This window comes from Diceros bicornis, unplaced genomic scaffold, assembly GCF_020826845.1.
Source record: "Diceros bicornis minor isolate mBicDic1 unplaced genomic scaffold, mDicBic1.mat.cur scaffold_67_ctg1, whole genome shotgun sequence".
Taxonomy (NCBI): domain Eukaryota; kingdom Metazoa; phylum Chordata; class Mammalia; order Perissodactyla; family Rhinocerotidae; genus Diceros; species Diceros bicornis.
Window position 1 is genome coordinate 2,000,633 of NW_026691553.1, and position 18,242 is coordinate 2,018,874.

The window sequence follows — 18,242 nt, forward strand, 5'->3', positions numbered from 1 at the left end:
TCCCTCTGATGAGGACCCTGTGATGACACTGGGCCCCGGGGATCCAGGGTCATCCCCCATCTCAGGGGCCTCAACTTAATCCCATCTGCAAAGTCCCTTTTGCCACGTAAGGTGACATAATCACAGGCTCTGGTGATTAGGATGTGCACACCTTTACGGGGTCTGTTATTCCACTGACCACATCTACCCTTTCATACTTTGCTCTGTGACATGGTGCAGAAATGCTACAGACCACTTTTCTACTTTGCCAGCGGCTTCCCATTAAGCTCTGCTAACAAGTCTTTGGAGGGAGAGTGGAAGGCTGGAGGAGAGAGACGGGAGAAGGAATTTGCTCCTTCCTGTCTCTGTCACTCCTTGCATGTCTGAGACTGTCTTTGTGACCTCTACACATGCATAACATCCCGGCATGGTCTAAATATCTTGAATCACACTTCTTTTCCCTCAGATTGTCCTAATTATTCCTCTTCTCTCTTGTGGCAATGAGTGCTTTGTGAAGAATTCAGAGACCAGCCTCATTTTCACCCTAATCCATGAAATGACATGTTCTTTAGGAGAGTTGCTCACAGGATGTCTCTCTGAACACATTATGACAGCCATGCTAGAGGTACCTGCCAGCACCCCATCTTAAGGCAGAGTTCCAAATTCCATGCTATTTTTTTTTTTTTTTTGAGGAAGATTAGCCCTGAGCTAACATCTGTTGCCAATCCTCCTCTTTGTGCTGAGGAAGTTTGGCCCTGGGCTAACATCTGTGCCCATCTTCCTCTACTTTATATGTGGGATTCCTGCCACAGCATGGCTTGATGAGTGGTGCATGGGTCTGTGCCTGGGATCCGAACCTGCAATCCCCAGGCCACCGAAGCGGAGTGCACGAACTTAACCACTACACCACCAGGCCGGCCCCCATGCTGATTTTTTTAAAACTTGGCATTCATTATTAATTCATATTAAACAAAAAATGCATATAACCATATTTTATTTTTAATAGTTTATAAATCCAATGAGTAATTTATTTTTAACCCAAACCTGCTTAATGTGTTAATCCTCTAAACATTAATTTTTATGAAAGTATATAAAATATTTTTGCAAGCCATAAAAAACAAACTTTTAAAATTCTGTTTGTAAATAAAATAAGTGATATCAGGGTTTGGACATCCACTTAATCTCTAAGGAGAGAATGTTTTCTAAAAGGAGAAGGCATATTAAATACATTAGGTTTTTCACCCCCATCTATCAAGTGTAGTCAGAGTTTTCAGGTCCATCTCAAACTTGTAGAAGCTTGTTGTTGTTTTGTATCAGTTAAAATAGAAATTCAATTGCCTTAGGGATATAACAGCCTTTTAAAAGATAAAACTTTTTAAAAAATATTACGGTAAAATCATAACAGAATTTACCATCTTAACCATTTTTAAGTATGCAGTTCGGTGGTATTAGGTCCATTCATACTACATACTATGGTGTGTGGGAGATCAAGATTTGGCCACCCTGAAATATATCTCTTTACCTTATTGTTTTCTCTGACGGACATTTGACCTCCCCCACTAACTGCCTAAAGAATTTGACATGGTGGCTCCTTCCTAGAACAGATCTATCATGATGGCTGTAAAGATAATGTAGGATAGAGGTTACAATAGGAAAGGCACCAACAAGCCCATCTTATCGGAAGTTCTGTCTCTCTGGCCACATTCTCTGGATGGCCCTGCGAGGAGTTGCCAGAGAATCATTTACATTTATAAGGGAAATCTCCATTTGTAAAGGTATCTCCCTCTCTGTTTTGGGAAGAGGGGGGGATGGCCTCATTTCTAGAGGCTTAGCAACGTGGAAGGTGAGGCCTTAAATCTGCATAATAACCTTACTCTTGTTTACTGTGCTTTAGTGGTAATCTCCTGTAACTGACTCCCCCCACCCCCAAAATCCTCCTTTGTCATTGGCTGAACATGGTATTTAAGATGAGAATTTCTGCTATTGTGTTGAGAAATGCAGTGTCCCTGCTTTCTCCCATGTATACATGTTATTAAACTTGGTATTATTTTCTCCTGCTAACCTGTCTTGTTAATTATTTGGCCAGCCATAAGAACCTTAAGGAAAAGGGCAGAGGGAGATTCTCCCCCTTCCCCCGACAGGTGCAATATAGGGCCTTTTCATTTTCAAAATTCTCTGGGGATACACTAAAAACCTGATGTGACATAAAATTCCTTGCAGTGTAAAATGTACCTCTGAGGATTTTAATGCACACACGGCATGTCCAGTGGTCAAAACCGAGCGGCACCCTGCCTTGCACACAGTGACGTCACTGCTGAGTGTCTTTGTTCTTAACAAAAGGCACAAATCCAGGCGACCTCGCCCCCCGGGTCCGCCCCTGACCTCGGAGGCCATCAGGCCCTCCCGTCCTGTCCTGTCCCCGCTCTGGACAAGAACACTCCGAGGGAAACTAAGAACATCTCGGTCCAGGAGGAGGACGAAGAGCGGCCACCGCTGCGAGCTAACGCCGGGTCTGCCCCGGCCGGGAGCGGGCTCAGCTCGGACGCCCTATTGGTAGGGTGGTGTCAGCCACGTGAGTCCTGACGGCCTGTCACTCAGGCTGCGGGGGACGGGGTCTGGGAGAACTGTCCAATCAGCGGCAACAGGGGCGGGCCCAACGAACAATCAGGGCCACACGAGCGTGGCCCAGAGAACTGTCCAATCAGGGGTGCCAGAGGCGGGCTTCGGGAAACTGTCCAATCATGGACCGCGAGGGTGGGAGTGCCTGGAGCACAGCCCAATCAAGACGCCAGAGCCCGGAGCCCCGTCCAAATCAGAGCCGGAGGCGGGCGGGCTAGCAGCCGCGTGGACGTAGCTCTCGTCCGGTCGCGTCCCGGCGCGCACCTGCCCCGCGCGGCTCCAGGTGTCCCGTCCCCGTCGCTCTCACCTGCCGGAGCCGCGGGGCCGCGGGGAGGACCCCCGGAGGGTCCGGAGCGGGCGGAGATGGTGAGTGCGCGGGCCGGGCCGGGACCGGGAGGGGCTGGTGCGAACCGGCCGGAACCGGCTGGAAGCAGCTGCGGGCCCGGGTCTCCCCGCGACCCCCGGGTCACCCCGAGTCCCTGCCCTCGGCCGCGGGGAGGGTCCCGGCTCCCGTCCCGGCCCCGCGTGGGGTCCCGGGACCCCCGAGTCCCCGCCCCCGGAGTGGGTCCCGGGGTCGCGCCCGCCCCGCCTGCGGTGACCCAGATGCGCACAGCCGGCCCCCCCCCCCCCCCCCCCCGCGGGTCTGGGAACATCAGGCCTGGTCGGCCCCTCCCAGAGGACAGCCTGTGGGCGGGCGGGGAGTCCGGGGAGCTTCGGGGGGCTCGGGTGCCCTGGGCCAGGAGGGGTCTCCTGTTAGGTCCTTGGTCCCCGCCTGACCCCGACCGCTGTTCTCATTCCCTGGAGGGCGTTAGCTGTCAGCTGCCGGACGTAGGTATTGAGGGGGAAAAGGAATAATTCCTGCCCCCCTGGTTCTCACAGTGAAGTGTGGGGAAAAAGGGAGAATCTCCCTCTGCCCTTTTCCTTGAGGTTCTTATGGCTGGCCAAATAATTAACAAGACAGGTTAGCAGGAGAAAATAATACCAAGTTTAATAACATGTATACATGGGAGAAACCGGGACACTGCGTTTCTCAACACAATAGCAGAAATTCTCGTCTTTAATACCACGTTCAGCCAAGGACAAAGGAGGATGTTGGGGGTGGGGGGAGTCAGTTACAGGAGATTACCACTAAAGCACTGTAAACAAGGGTAAGGTTATTATGCAGATTTAAGGCCTCACCTTTCACATTGATAAGCCTCTAGAAATGAGGCCATCCCCCCCTCTTCCCAAAACAGAGGGAGACTCCTTTACAAATGGAGATTTCCCTTATAAATGTAAATGATTCTCTGGCAACTCCTCGCAGGGCCATCCAGAGAATGTGGCCAGAGAGACAGAACTTCCGATAAGATGGGCTTGTTGGTGCCTTTTCTGTTGTAACCTCTATCCTACGTTATCTTTACAGCCATCATGATAGATCTGTTCTAGGAAGGAGCCACCATGTCAAATTCTTTAGGCAGTTAGTGGGGGAGGTCAAATGTCCCTCAGAGAAAACAATCAAGGTAAAGAGATATATTTTAGGATGGCCAAATCTTGATCTCCCACAGAAGGGAGAGAAACTAACCCAAAAGACAAAGCCCACCTGGTGAGGGGGTGCCACAAACTGCAAAGCAAAATGCACTCGAGACACAGCAGGGACAGGAGGAGGTGTCCCTTGTTCTGGGCACTTCAGTGAGCTACGGGGGGGGGGGTGGGAAGGGGGGTGGCCGCCCTTGACCCTTGAGCCACTTGTCTGTCTTCCAGTTCAGCACTGCCCCCTCTGGGTTTGTCACCTTGGAAAGATGTATTCACTCACTGAACCTCAGTTTTTCAGCAAATATGAAATACAATTAATTAATAGAGCGTGAAATATAAAGTATTTCTAAAGGGGTGAATTTCAGGGAAAAAAAAGATAACGTCTTGCATTCCGTTTGTGAAATATTCATTTTATTTATTTTTGTGAGGAAGATCAGCCCTGAGCTAACATCTGCCAATCCTCCTCTTTTTGCTGAGGAAGACCGGCCATGAGCTAACATCTATTGCCGATCCTCCTCCTTTCTTTTCCCTTTTTCTCCCCAAAGCCCCAGTAGATAGTTGTATGTCACAGTTGCACATCCTTCTAGTTGCTGCATGTGGGACGCGGCCTCAGCATGGTCCGAGAAGCGGTGCGTTGGTGCGCACCCGGGATCCGAACCCGGGCCGCCAGTAGCGGAGCGCGCGCTCTTAACCGCTAAGCCACGGGGCGGCCCAGAAACATTTATTTTAAATCCCTTCCAGTGTGTACTAAGTTCTCAGGTCTGTTCTTTTGGTAACAGACAGAATTCCTGGGTTTAGCCTTGAAAGTCCCCCTGGGGAAAAGAATGTTAGAAAAACAGAGAAAGTCTCCCTTTGAGTATGGCTGTAGAGAAATGAATCCATTCCCAGAAAGTGTGGTAGGTGAATTGGGGAATTACAAAGATTCACCAAGATATCAGTTCTTTTCCTTGGCAGCGTGGCGAACCCGTGACAGCAGGTAATACTGTTGTTTCCTATTGTCTGTGATACACTTTGCTTTAATCTACAATAAATTGATTATTGTCCATGGAGGAGGTGGGAATACAGGCATCTTTCTTATTTAGATAAGAGTTTGTTGCTGTTCCGGGTATTAAAGTGTCTGTCGTTTCTGCCACTGCTCTGCGGTGGCTGCCCTGTTGTGATCAAGTGTCCCCATACACACGGCCTGCTGCGGGATCTAGTCATCCGATCGTCTGCTAATTCCATCGTGTCAGGATCACTGTTGCTTTAAAGTCCTTGCTGAGTGATAGGCAACCCCCCCCTTGTTCTTTAGAACATTCTGGCTGTTTTGGGACATTTGTTCTTCTTATTAGACTTATAAAATTAGTATTTGTCAAGTCCTAAGAAACATACCTGGTTTGGGAATTTAATGGAATTTTCTGAAGACTGTAGATTTTTCCTGGGAGGGTTGCCATCTTGGTAACACTGAGTTCTTTTTAAGAACATCTGCTGTTTTTCCTTGTATTTCGTTTAGCTTTGTTACTGTCCTCAATGTTTTTACATTTTTCCATTCAGTTCTTTTTATAGCCTTCGTTAGACTTATTTAGTACTAATTTGGTTTTTCCCATAGTATATGTTATCTTTTTAAGATGAATTTTCGAATTTGCTGTCATTAGAAAGGTAATGAAATTTATCTGCATATTGAATTTTTATCCTGGAATCTTGTTAAAAATCTTTTTTTTTTTAATTGAGGTAACACTGGTTTATAATGTTATATAAATTTCAGGTGTACATCAGTATATTTCGATTTCTATGTAGATTACATCATATTCACCACCCAAAGACTAATTACCATCCATCACCACACACATGTGTAAAAGTGTTATTCTGTGATTATCCTTTTGTTCTGTTGGTGTCCTGCACATACAGTTGTTAGACTTCTGCACTAGGACAAGTGTGTTTTTCTTTTCTAGTTCTTGTCCGTTTGTTTATTTTCTGGTGGTTCTGGATTGATCTCTAGCATAATGTTGACTAAGGGAGGTACTGGGCTTACCTCGTTTGTACCTAATTGTTTTGGAGAAAACAGTGAACTTCATACCATGTATATATTGTTACTTCTTTCTTGAGTATTCTTTTATCAGTGTTCCTTTATCAGGTTAGGCACATTCCCGTCTGTTCCCCAGTGGTGAGTTTTTATGTATGGCTGTTGAGTATAATAAAATAGTTTTAGGCAGCTCTTAAGGTGAGTACAGGTAAATCGTACTAATTGATTTTAGAGTTTTCTATTGTATAGTATAACATCAGTGCAGGAAGATGCATATGCCATATGTACAGTTGAGAGAAATATTAAAAAATATTTGAAATATGTGAAATGAAATTCAGCTCTAAATGTCAAACAGGCTTTCACACCAGACACCCCACTTGCAATGAATCCCAATGGCAAGCCCCTGACTCTGCTGATGTAACTAATATGTTGAATTCTATGAGGATATGTATATATACGTGTATATATATAGTTATGCATATTATATATGTATACGTATATATATATATTTTAAGCAATTTAGTTATCAATGTGCAGTTTTATCCCAAATGGTTATTTTACTGTTCTCTTTTGCTCTGCCCTGCAACCAGTCATTCATTTATATCTATATCAATAAAGATATACACACACACACGTAAATATAGATATCTCCTTCCTGATCCCCCCACTGTGCCACATTTTCCTTAGGCCTTTTATTTGGTTTGCTTATTTATTGTTTCCCTCGCAAAGACTTTCAGATCCACGTGTTCAGAATTTTTGTTTTGCTCAGTGCTGTGGCACCAGCGCCTGCCGGTACTAGGACCTGTGTAACCGTAACCTGAATAGATTTGATGAAATAGAAGAGCCAGTGGTAAGATCTTCAAACAGAGCAGTCTCGCGTGAGACAGGGCTTGGCTGGGAGAAGGCACACGAGGGTGTAAGTGGAGTTGGATGTTTCTGCTGGCTGCTCTCCCCGGTGCCCGCCCGGCAGCAGTCAGCTTATCTCCTTATCACACTGGGAATCGCAGTCACTGGAGGGAGACAGCTGGGAGGTGTGTGTGAAGGAAGGGCAGGTGTCAGGAGTTTGTGTGCCGCTACTGACTGCTCTGCATTTCCTCTGCTGTGAACCACTTTTAATAAGAGTTGTCGTTAGAATATGTGAGCTAATGTGTATAAAGCTCTTTGCAAAGTCTTTCTCATATAATGGATGCTCATGGCACATTTAAAAAATTACCATTGTAAAGGGTGTTACAATATTGATGGTTTCGAGCAGCTGTGTTGGGAGTTCCTGTCTTAGTTGGCTGGGGCTGCTAGAGCAAAAAATGCCAGAGACGGGTGGCTTATAAACAACAGAAGTTTATTTTCATAGTTCTGGAGGTTGGGGAGCCCAAGATCAAGGTGCTGGCAGATTTGGTGTCTGGTGGGGCTGCTTCCTGGGTCGTAGACACTGTCTTCTCACTGTGTCCTCACGTGGTGGAAGGGGCAGGGAGCTCTCTGGGGCCTCTGCTATAAGGGTGCTAATCCCATCGGGGGGCTCTGCCCTTGTGACCTAGTCACCTCCCAAAGGCCCCACCTCCTAACACCATCACAGTGGGGCTTAGATGTCAACATGGATTTTAGGGGGACACAGCCTTCAGTCTTCAGCAGTCCCCAAGACCACCCCTGGGTTCAAAGATGCCCTAGGAGGACTCCTGGGATTCAGCCTATAGTTGCTCTGACAGCTGTGACTTCTTACTGTGCAAGGGTAAAGTGAAATCAGCAGAGGGGAGTGGTGCCAGGACGAGTCCTGAGGAGGCGAGCAGGACTCCAGGGGGCCCCTCCAGTGACGTCACATGGCACGTGCTGCATCCCCCCACAGCCACCTGTGACAGCACATGTGAAATGTCGTCCACCAGGGAGGCTGATGAGAGACACAGTTACCAGGGCTTTTGCTGGGGGCTGGTTGTGCAGACACTCTCTGCCTGGCCTGAACCAGGATTCCAGACTCCCGGAAGGAAAACGGGTCTTCTGCGTAAACCGTATCATTTGTACAGAAAGGCAGCGGGAGTGGCTCCTGTCAGGGTGGAGGCCCCCCCCCCAGTCCAGGTTCCCAGGTGCCAGCTGAGGGCCAGCCTTGCAGGCAGGACTTTCTAAGGGTGAGGACTCTCAGGCCTGCTCGGTTGACACTTGCTGCACAGTCATGCCAGTGGGACCCTGTGCAGTGGGGTGAGAGCATCCCGTGGTACTGGTATCGCTTCTGCCCTTGCGGGGACCTGGACCAGGGGGTCAGGTAAATCCTGTTAACCATAGAAATCTTAGCTGGGGGCTTCTTCCTCAGATTCCTGTATTCTCTTTTGTTTTTCTGTATTCTTTCTCACCTGGCCTCAGGTGTTAATTCCTGCACAGCACAGCTTGGGCCAGGAGGTCGCAGCTGACCTGAGTGTCTTCCAGGGAAAAGATGGCGTCCTGATGGGGTACACCTGTGAGAAGTGGAATCCCAGAGGGCGCGGGTGGTGCCCTGGAGACATGGAGCTTACCCTTGTTGGGACCCCAGCAGGACATGCATTAGTCAGACAGCCTGGCTAACAGGGCCCCCACGGGGGCCTCCCGCCTCAGAGTTCTCCGTGCCACCAAGTAGTTCAGTCCCATCCTTGTGTCAGAGGGACTGCCTGGGGCGGGCAGTTTCAGTTTTGTTATCCATGACTCTGGTTTGTCCACCTCACCAGTGTGGACGCCATCTGGAGGCCATCTGGGTGGAAAGTAACTGTTCCAAAATGAGCAGCGTGACTTCAGAGGGTCCCATCGGAGGACAAGGCCTTCCTCGTGGGCCAGCAGCCTCTGGGAGGTTTTCTAGTTTAGGGCCTCACAGAGGAGTGTGGTAAATCTGCAGTACCTCAGAGAGACTGCGGGTTCAGTTCCTGACTGCCGCAATACAGCGAATATCGAGATAAGGCAAGTCACACGAATGTTTTGGTTTCCCAGTGCATATAAAAGTTATGTTTACATCATATTGTAGTCTATTAAATGTGCAATAGCATTATCTCTAAAAAACAATGTACACACTTTAATTAAAAAATACTTTATTGCTACAAAATGCTAACCGTCATCTGAGCCTTCAGTGAGTTGTAATCTTTTTGCTGGTGGAGGGTCTCGTAGGAAACGCAGTATTGGCGAAGTGCAATAAAATGGGGTCTGCCTGTATTCCCAGAGTCGAAGTCCTGTTTGTGGAGCTCATACCTGCTCAGGTCGGCACAGCGCAGACTGAGGCTGGAACAGCCCACCAAGGATACTGTCATTTTGAGCTTACAGTCGGGTTCAGGTAGTTAGGATCTGTGAATTCAGAATTCCAGAAGACGCTGGGGGCTTTTCTTAACAGCAGCAGAGCTGAGGCACTGCGAGGTCAGACACCTGTGTTCCAGCTGTCCTAAGCCTTTTCTGTCTTGTCTGCCTTAGGGTCCAGGTTGACCCAGTGCTGGACAGCCACTGGCCCCTCAAGGTCATCAGAAATAGGTTTTCCTAAGAGCTCTTGAGTACACTGAAAACTTCTACTTAAAGTTCCTAAAGTATATCTCCACTTAGAGATTGCCTGTCTTTCCATTTTGTTTCCTTTTTTTGAACCTCCAGTAGGTAAAATTCATAGTAAAAAGTCATCAATTGTGGAGACATAATCTTGTTTCTAATACTTAAAAGTTTAAATTCCAGCCCATGTGCCATTGGCCAAAAGCCAGGGAGGTTGTGTCTCATGAACATTCTTCTTTGTACTGATGGCGATGATCCCTCTAGCATTTATCAGATTACACGCATATGCCATTTTGCATCGATTTTTGTCATACATGATGGTGCACCAGCCACGAAACAAAACCACTTTAAGTAAAAAATCCCTTCCCCTTTTTTTCTCATTGCGAAATCACTCAAACCCTGCATTCGTTTCCTAGGGCTACCATAACAAATTACCACTATGTGAGTGGCTTGAAGATGTATCCTCTCACAGTTCTGGCGGCTAGAAGTCCGGACTCAAGCTGCTGGCAGAGTCACGCTCCCTCGGGGCCTTCCAGGGTTCTGGGGTCCTTCCTTGTCTCTCACGGCTTCTGGTAGCCCCAGGCTTTCCTTTGTTTGGGGCAGCCTAATTCCAGTCTCTGCGTCCATCTTCCCATGGCTATCTTCCCTGTGTGTCTGTCTCCACATGGCATTTCCTCCTGTAAGGACTCCAGGCATACTGGATTGGGGCCCATCCTAGTGACCTCATGTTAACTTGATTACATCTGCAAAGACCCTGTTTCCAAGAAAGGTCACATTCATAGGTTGTAGGGTTAGGGTTTCAATATATCTTTCTGGAGGACACAGTTCAACGCATAACAAGCCCTGGTAGTAAATTCAGCATTTACAGGATCACATTGCGGCTGCGGGGGAAGAGTGGAGCTGGAGTGCAGGGTGGCCAGGAGGCTGGGGCAGCCCCAGCAGCAGCGAGGTTGAAGAAAGGCTGGGGCATCCCTGCCCCCTTCCCTTTTATTTATCTAAAATGTACTCCAGCCCTGGGAACTGATTTAAGTTTTTTTGTTTTTTGTTTTCCTCCTGATACAATGCAAACTTTTCACATTTTTTAGCCATCCAAAGCTCACTTTTGGGAACTTGGGGCCCTTTCTCCTCCTCCCTGGAGGAGAAGACAGCAATCAAAGGTGTCACCAGGGCTGTGCTTTGGTTTTCTTCTCTACTCAGCCAGCATGGCTGTAAGCAGCCAGTCTGTCCAGCGAGCCAGCCCTCCTGGGAGCTGGGTCTCTCCTTTTCACCTGGACCAACGGCAGCTCAGCTCCCCTTTCCTACCGAGGATGGCTCCACAGGCACCGAAGCTTCACCATCCCCTCCGCCTTCATCCTTCCTCTTCTCAGACACTGCTTTTGCCCTATTTCAGTGAGTCTGGGTCCTTCCAGCAAATCCCACCTCTAACGTGTCTGGTGTCGCCAGGACTACCGCCAGGTCCTGCTGGTGGGACTCACAAGACTCACCATGTAGTTGTTCTCAACGACTGTGACTTGTTAGAGCAAGATCAGCAGAGGGAAAAGGTGCTTGGGGAGAAGTCTGAAGGAAAGCAGGTGCAAGCTTTCCAGGAGTCCTCTCCCAGGGGAGTCGCACAGGACGCACCTGGTACTCCAGCAGTGAGTTGTGACAACACATGAGATACTGTCTACCAGGGAAGCTCATCAGAGATGCAGTGCCTGGGATTTTTATTGATAGTGGATCCTGTGAGCATCCTCTGCCTAGCACGTACCAGAACTCCAGGTCCCTGGAAGGAGAGCAGGTGTTCAGCGTTGACAGTGTTGTCTGCACAGTCAGTTTAGACAGTCATGTCAATTAGGGTGGTTGTGAAACCTCCCGGAATCCAAGTTTCCAGACGCTGGCCTGGGCCAGCCTTGCCAGAGGTCGTTTCTAAGGAGAAAGTTAAGGCCTGCAGTGTCAGCTCTTTTCCTGCCCACTCGGGAAGGGAACTTTATTAGAGGAAACACTACAGATAACTGTACCAACAGCAATTCAGCTGACTTGGGGCTCCCGTTGTTCTCTTACCAATAATAGGGTTATTCCTATTCTGCTGCTACCTTGTTGAATACATAAATGTTGGCATCAGAATTGGGGAATAAGAGTATTTTCTCTATCCCCTTCTCATCGATGTCAGTGGGTTGATGATCTTTTTTGAAAAACTAGGGTTTAAGGGAGGCATGCAGATCAGTGGTTTCTGTGCTTAGGGGTTGGCCTGACGTGTTCATGTGCCCACCAGGGGAGGGACAGGGCAATGAGAGAAGTGGAGAAGGCAGTCCCCAGGATGATTTGTGGGGAATCACTTTCTCCTGGAATTTGAGATGGGGGAGTGTCTCGTTTGTAGGAAGGCACTGCCGAATCCTTTACATATCTTATAATCGAGGGCAAGTTCACCATTGGAAGTTGTTGACTTCAGTTAACTCCTCGGCAAAGTGGGACTCTGAACTTTATCCTCAAATTCAGCAAGAGTACTCTTATGGCTCTGGTGGAAGGAGCCATTTTGGCATCATATAACCTGTGTGTGTGTGAGTGTGTGAACTCAGAATTGCTGGGCAGCAGCACTGAGACTCAAGAGTGTAGGGACTGTGTGGAAGTCTAAGTTCCCATGTCTTCTTCCTCTTTCCTGAGCTCGAACTTCGCAATAACTTCCCATCCTCATGAAAATACAGAGAATGAGTAGAAACTGAGCCTGTGGTAACTGTTATACAAATAAGTTAAAATTAATAATTCTTCAAAAGAAATTTTTCATTCCACCAGTTGGGCCTGTACTGTTTACAGTCTGGAGTTCTTTAAGACAGAACGTTGGCCTTTGCTGCAAGTTGGGTTCCCACAGGCTGTTGGCCTCTCATGTTTGGTGAGGGGAATAGAAGGAAAAGTTTGAAGTCCTTCAATGTGGTTTTTTTTTTGTTTTTTGGGTTTTTCTTTTGCTAAGGAAGATTAGCCCTGTGCTAATATCTGTTGCCAATCTTCTTCTTTTTGCTTGAGGAAGATTCGCCCTGGGCTAACATCTGTGCCAGTCTTCCTCTATTTTGTATGTGGGTTGCCGCCACAGCATGGCCACTGATGAGTGGTGTAGGTCCACGCCTGGGAACTTAACCCAGGTTGCTGAAGCAGAGTGTGCTGAGCTTAACCACTAGGCCACAGGGCCAGCCCCCCTTCAATGTGTTTTTATTCCCTAAAAACCCCATCCAGGTTTGACCTTGTGCTTCCTGTAGGGTTGTGGTGTGCTATAGGAAGGAACTGAAGTAGTTTGTGTCATCAGGGATTGATGGGTCTTAAAATGCAAATATTTGTTTCATTTCTTTGAATTCTCCAATGTGGTCTGAATCCTTTGGACAGAGACGAATAAGACTTGAAGTGGTCACAGTAAAAATGTAGCGATAAATTCAGTGTGTTGGTGGTGCTGTGAAATCTTTGAGGACATGTGTGGACACAGAGTAAGAGGTCTGATGACCGTGTCTTAGAAATGTTGGGTGACCACATAATCTTGTCTGAGCTTCCTGTGAATTGAGTCCAGTTGCTCAGTGAGTCTCACCCATCCTCCTGCACATGTTGGCTGTTTCAGGATTTGGTGGTCTTTGAGGATGTGGCTGTGGACTTCACCCCGGAGGAGTGGGCTTTGCTGGATTCCGCTCAGAGGGAGCTCTACAGAGAGGTGATGCTGGAAAATTTCAGAAACCTGGCCTCATTGTGTAAGAACGACTCATTCCTTCACTTAGTCATTTAGAGAACAAGCATTTCTGTACATCAAGCCTGCTCCAAGATTTGGAATGTGGACAGGAAATACATTAATTAATAAGACAGACATGGTCACAATGTCATGGAGCTAGAATCTAATTGGTTCTCCGTAAGAATGAGAATCTATGTATTAAACTTGAGTTTCTTTCTGTAAAGAAAGCTCTTAGTGTCATTGGTTTCATGGGTTATAAAGTGGCCTATTGAAGCTTGTTTATGTAACCTTGTGAGAATTTTACTAGTTCTAAGTGTTTGTTAAACTGCTTACCATTGTGACCCCTTGTGCTTGTTATTGATGAAGTCCTGACAGCTAAAGTCCTCAGTGTCTTTTTTGGCTAACAGGTACCTTCTTTCTTGTAAAATTTGTTCTCTTTTTGCTTTCAGATGATGAGACTCAATTTAAGGCCAATGGGTCAGTTTCTCAGCAGGATATTTATGGAAATAAAATAGCAAAGTTCACCAGAAGTGATTCCTGGGTCTCCAGCTTAGGAAAAATTTGGGAAGAACTTAGCATCGAAGATCAGCACAAAAATCAGGGGAGACATTTGAGGTGAGTTGCACTCACAAGAGAAAGCAGTATTCCAGGAGAGAATCTTAGTTTGTCATGAAATTTAAAAAGCAAATGAACAAAAAACCCACATAAGCCTAGATCAAAATGTTTATTCACAGAGATTTTCACAAAAACATTTTCCTTAAATGTGATGTAGATGTTGAGTGTTAGAAACACAATTCAGTTAAAACAATTAGGAGGAAAGCTCACGTTAAAGAAACACTGTTTTGGGCCAGCCTCATGGCTTAGCGGTTAAGTGCTTGCGCTCCGCTGCTGGCGGCCCGGGTTCGGATCCCGGGCGTGCACCGACGCACCGCTTCTCAGACCATGCTGAGGCCGCGTGCCTCATACATACAGCAACTCTAGAAGGATGTGCAGCTGTGACATACAACAATCTACTGGGGCTTTGGGGGGAAAAAATAAATAAATAAAATCTTTAAAAAAAAAAAAAAGAAACACTTTTAATAATGGCTATGGTTGAGCTCCCTTCCATAATATTCAGTTCATTCCAATTTAAAACTGAATTTTTACACATTCACTGAAATTGGTGAAAATGTAATCCTAATACTTATTAATAAATATCAATAAATCATTATTAATCAAACCATTGATAACATACTTCTCATTTTTAACAGAAATCATGTGGTGGAGAGACTCTGTGAACATAATGACCAGTGTGGGGAAGGCTTCAGTCAGACGCCAAATCTTAATGTTTACCAGAAAACTCTTATTGGAGTAAAACAGTATGAACGTGCTGCATATGGAAAAGTCTTCGTGCATCATTCATCCCTCGAGAGTCACATCGCCCTTCACACCAGACACAAACCATATCAGTGTCAGGAATGTGGGCACGCCTTCAGTTGTCGTTCCCACCTAAGATCGCATGTGAGAACCCACAATGGAGAGAGACCCTATGCGTGTAAATTATGTGGGAAAACTTTTCCTCGTACGTCTTCTCTCAATCGGCATATAAGGATTCATACTGCTGAGAAGACCTATGAATGTCAGCAATGTGGGAAAGGCTTCATTGACTTTTCAAGTCTTACTAGTCATGTGAGGACTCACACTGGAGAGAAGCCCTATAAATGTAAGGAATGTGGGAAAGCCTTCAGTTATTCCTCAACTTTTCGAAGACACATGATAACACACACTGGAGAGAAGCCCTATAAATGCAAGGAATGTGGCGAAGCCTTCAGTTATTCCTCAACTTTTCGAAGACACATGATTTCACACACTGGGGAGACACCACATAAATGTAAGGAATGTGGGGAAGCCTTCAGTTATTCCTCAGCTTTTCGGAGGCACATGATAACACACACTGGCGAGAAACCCTATGAATGTAAACAGTGTGGGAAAACTTTCATTTATCTCCAGTCCTTTCGAAGACATGAAAGGATTCACACTGGAGAGAAACCCTATGAATGCAAACAATGTGGGAAAACCTTCATTTATCCGCAGTCCTTTCGAAGACATGAAAGGACTCACGGTGGAGAGAAACCCTATGAGTGTAACCAGTGTGGGAAAGCCTTCAGCCATCACTCGTCCTTCAGAGGACATATGAGAGTGCACACTGGAGAGAAACCTTATGAATGCAATCAATGTGGGAAGACTTTCAACTGGTCCATATCCTTGCGAAAACATATGAGAACACACACTAGAGAGAAACCGTATGAATGTAAACAATGTGGGAAAGCCTTCAATTTGTCAGCTTGCTTTCGAGAACACGTGAGAATGCACCCCGGAGACAAATCGTATGAGTGTAAGCTCTGTGGGAAAGGTTTCTATTGCCACATATCCTTGCAAAAACACATGAAAAGGCACACTGCAGAGAAACTCTATGAATGCAAGCAGTGTGGGAAAACTTTCAGTTGGCCTGAACTTTTGCAACAGCATGTAAGAACCCACACTGCAGAGAAACCCTATGAATGTAAGGAATGTGGGAAAGTCTTTAAATGGCCGTCATCTTTACCAGTACATATGAGAATGCACACTGGAGAGAAACCTTACGAATGCAAGCAATGTGGGAAAGCCTTCAGTTGTTCCTCCTCCTTAAGAAGACATGTAAGAATACACACTGCAGAAAAACACTATATATGTAATGCGGGAAATTCTCCTGCAAATGAATTCATGCACAACACTGCAGAAAATTCACATCAGGAGAGAAATCTTATAAAAGTTGTAAATATGGTATTGCCTTTATGAGTATCTCATCATTAAAGTGGACCCTTGGGGAGTTCTGTATTTCCAGTTATTTTGCAAATAAACATTTAGGTGAAAAATAACTCTCCAAGTATTCTTATAGCTATAGTCTAAATTTTGCAAGTAGTGTTTTTTCTTTTTACATTTCAGTAAATAAAATCTATCTTTACAGTTTGTTGGACTGGGTGATTTGAAGTGTATTTTCAATATGTAAATAGTCTTAATTTCTTAGTTCTTTAAGTTGTTCTTTAAGAGGTTATTGGAACAATGACACTTTACTATTGGTTGGGATTTTCTTACAGGCTTAGTGTGGCAGGTACTGGATATCACCCATATATATATTTTCTACTTCTTATCAAGAGAGTCTTTATTTATTTATTTTTGGCCAGAGGAGCCTTATTCCATTTTTTTTATAGTTGGTAGAAATTTGTAATTATGCAGAGTTCTTCAAAGTGTATAGTCTCATGTGAATTGTTATTTTCAAGTTTTCCCTATTGCTGTTTGTCCTTGCTGTGATTGGGAGTTGGACAATAGGCTTTTACTTAAGACACACTTGTGATGTGATCATGAGATACAGAGTGTGAGATGGTTCTCTTGGATTGTGTTCAGTCAACATGGGTAATGTTGGGAACTACATTTCCCAGAATCCCTTTATGATTCCGAATTTGAATTTACCAGTAGCCTAACTTGGAATAGATTTGGAAGGCAGAAGTGAAGAAGCCTTTACTAAGTTTTTGGAGCCACATTTGTGTGTGATAGATGCATTGGGGCTTCTTGGACACCAGCTTTCAGCCTATTTTCATGATTCTTGGCCCTTCCAGTCAAGAGTACCATCAAAAGAAATGCCAAATGCTTGATTTCCATTTTTCTGAGAAGCATAGGTTTCCACAAATACCTCCATGAGCTTGGTATCAAAGATCCACTTGTATGGTCAGGCACTCACAATTTGGATTTTTCAACAAACCCTAACGTGTCCTGGAGACCACTAATTCAGACTCCTGATTAGTGATCTCTGATGCTATGATTCCCCTCTTCTCTAGACGTTAAGATATCTTATAAGGACTGATTTGTATAGTGAACACTTTGTTCTCAGTGCTTCTAGTGGCTCTCTGATCCTGATTCCACCACAAAAGCTACACTGTTGCAGCAAAACAAAACACATGGGACTTTGTTAATCTATTGCATTTTTAAGTCTGCTGATGCAGTCTATGTGAGAAAAAACCCCTTTTTCATGTATTAGATTTTGGGAGATTTCTGTTACTCAGAGCTGAATGCAGTTCCTTGATATGGGTTTAATTGTTATGTTTGGTTATGTCATTAAAAACAATCTTTTATTTTCAAGGATAATCTTCTGTAGATATTTCTTAGAAATATCTTATTTACTGTGTTTTCAAAATACCTGTATACTACTAGTTTCCTAGAGCTGCTGTAACAACCACAACTGGGTGGCTTAGGACAACAGAAGTTTTTACCTCACAGTTCTGGAGGCAGAAGTACAAAATGAAGGTGTTGGCAGGATCATGCTTCCTAAAAGTGCTAGAGAAGGATCTGTTCCAACTGTCTCCAAGCTTCTGGTAGTTCATTGGCTTGTGGCAATCATAATTCTAATCTTTATGTGGCATTCTCCCTGTGTGCCTGTCTGTCCTTTACATGGCATTATTTTTATAAGGACACCACACACATTGAGTTAGGGCCCACCCTATTCCAGTATGACGTCATCTTAACTGATTACATCTGCAGCAACCCTATTTCCAAATAAGGTCATTCTGAAGTACTGGGGTTAGAACTTCAACATATGGATTTTGGGGGGACGTAATTCAACTCAACAAATGTTATCTATATTAAAATATTCCATTGCAATTATGGACTTGAAATCAACTAATTTTAGCATTGTACATTCTGAGTCAATATTACACAAGGTATTTTTCTGCATGTAGATTTTATTTTTTATTACATCATTTGTTATTAAATGGATTGCTTATTCATTGTTAATAATAAAAGCTTAAATAACGGTTTTTGTCCATGCTTTCTAGCCAAAACTCACCAAGATCACACTGGTAATCAATGAAAATTGGGTGTATTGAGTTAAAGCAATTTGAATGAACACACGAAGGACTGTGGGATGTATCAGCGGGTGTTTAAAAGGATAAATTTTCA

General features: G+C 45.2%; 1 protein-coding gene across 1 annotated transcript; it reads left to right on the forward strand.

Annotated features, from left to right (window-relative positions):
* Nucleotides 1-595: 595 nt before the first annotated feature.
* ZNF555 (zinc finger protein 555) lies at nt 596-18,099 on the forward strand. The gene is made up of 5 exons (XM_058537588.1): nt 596-604; nt 2,320-2,532; nt 2,820-2,964; nt 13,721-13,886; nt 14,522-18,099. The coding sequence occupies exons 1-5, from the start codon at nt 596-598 to the stop codon at nt 16,086-16,088; spliced, it is 2,100 nt and encodes a 699-aa protein (XP_058393571.1). The 3' UTR covers nt 16,089-18,099.
* Nucleotides 18,100-18,242: the final 143 nt, after the last annotated feature.

Excerpts from the sequence above, each read along its gene's own strand:
- ZNF555 (XM_058537588.1), top strand. Across the intron at positions 2,533-2,819 it reads TCAGCTCGGACGCCCTATTG|CCGCGTGGACGTAGCTCTCG; the intron begins GTAGGGTGGTGT and ends GCGGGCTAGCAG. Across the intron at positions 13,887-14,521 it reads AATCAGGGGAGACATTTGAG|AAATCATGTGGTGGAGAGAC; the intron begins GTGAGTTGCACT and ends CATTTTTAACAG.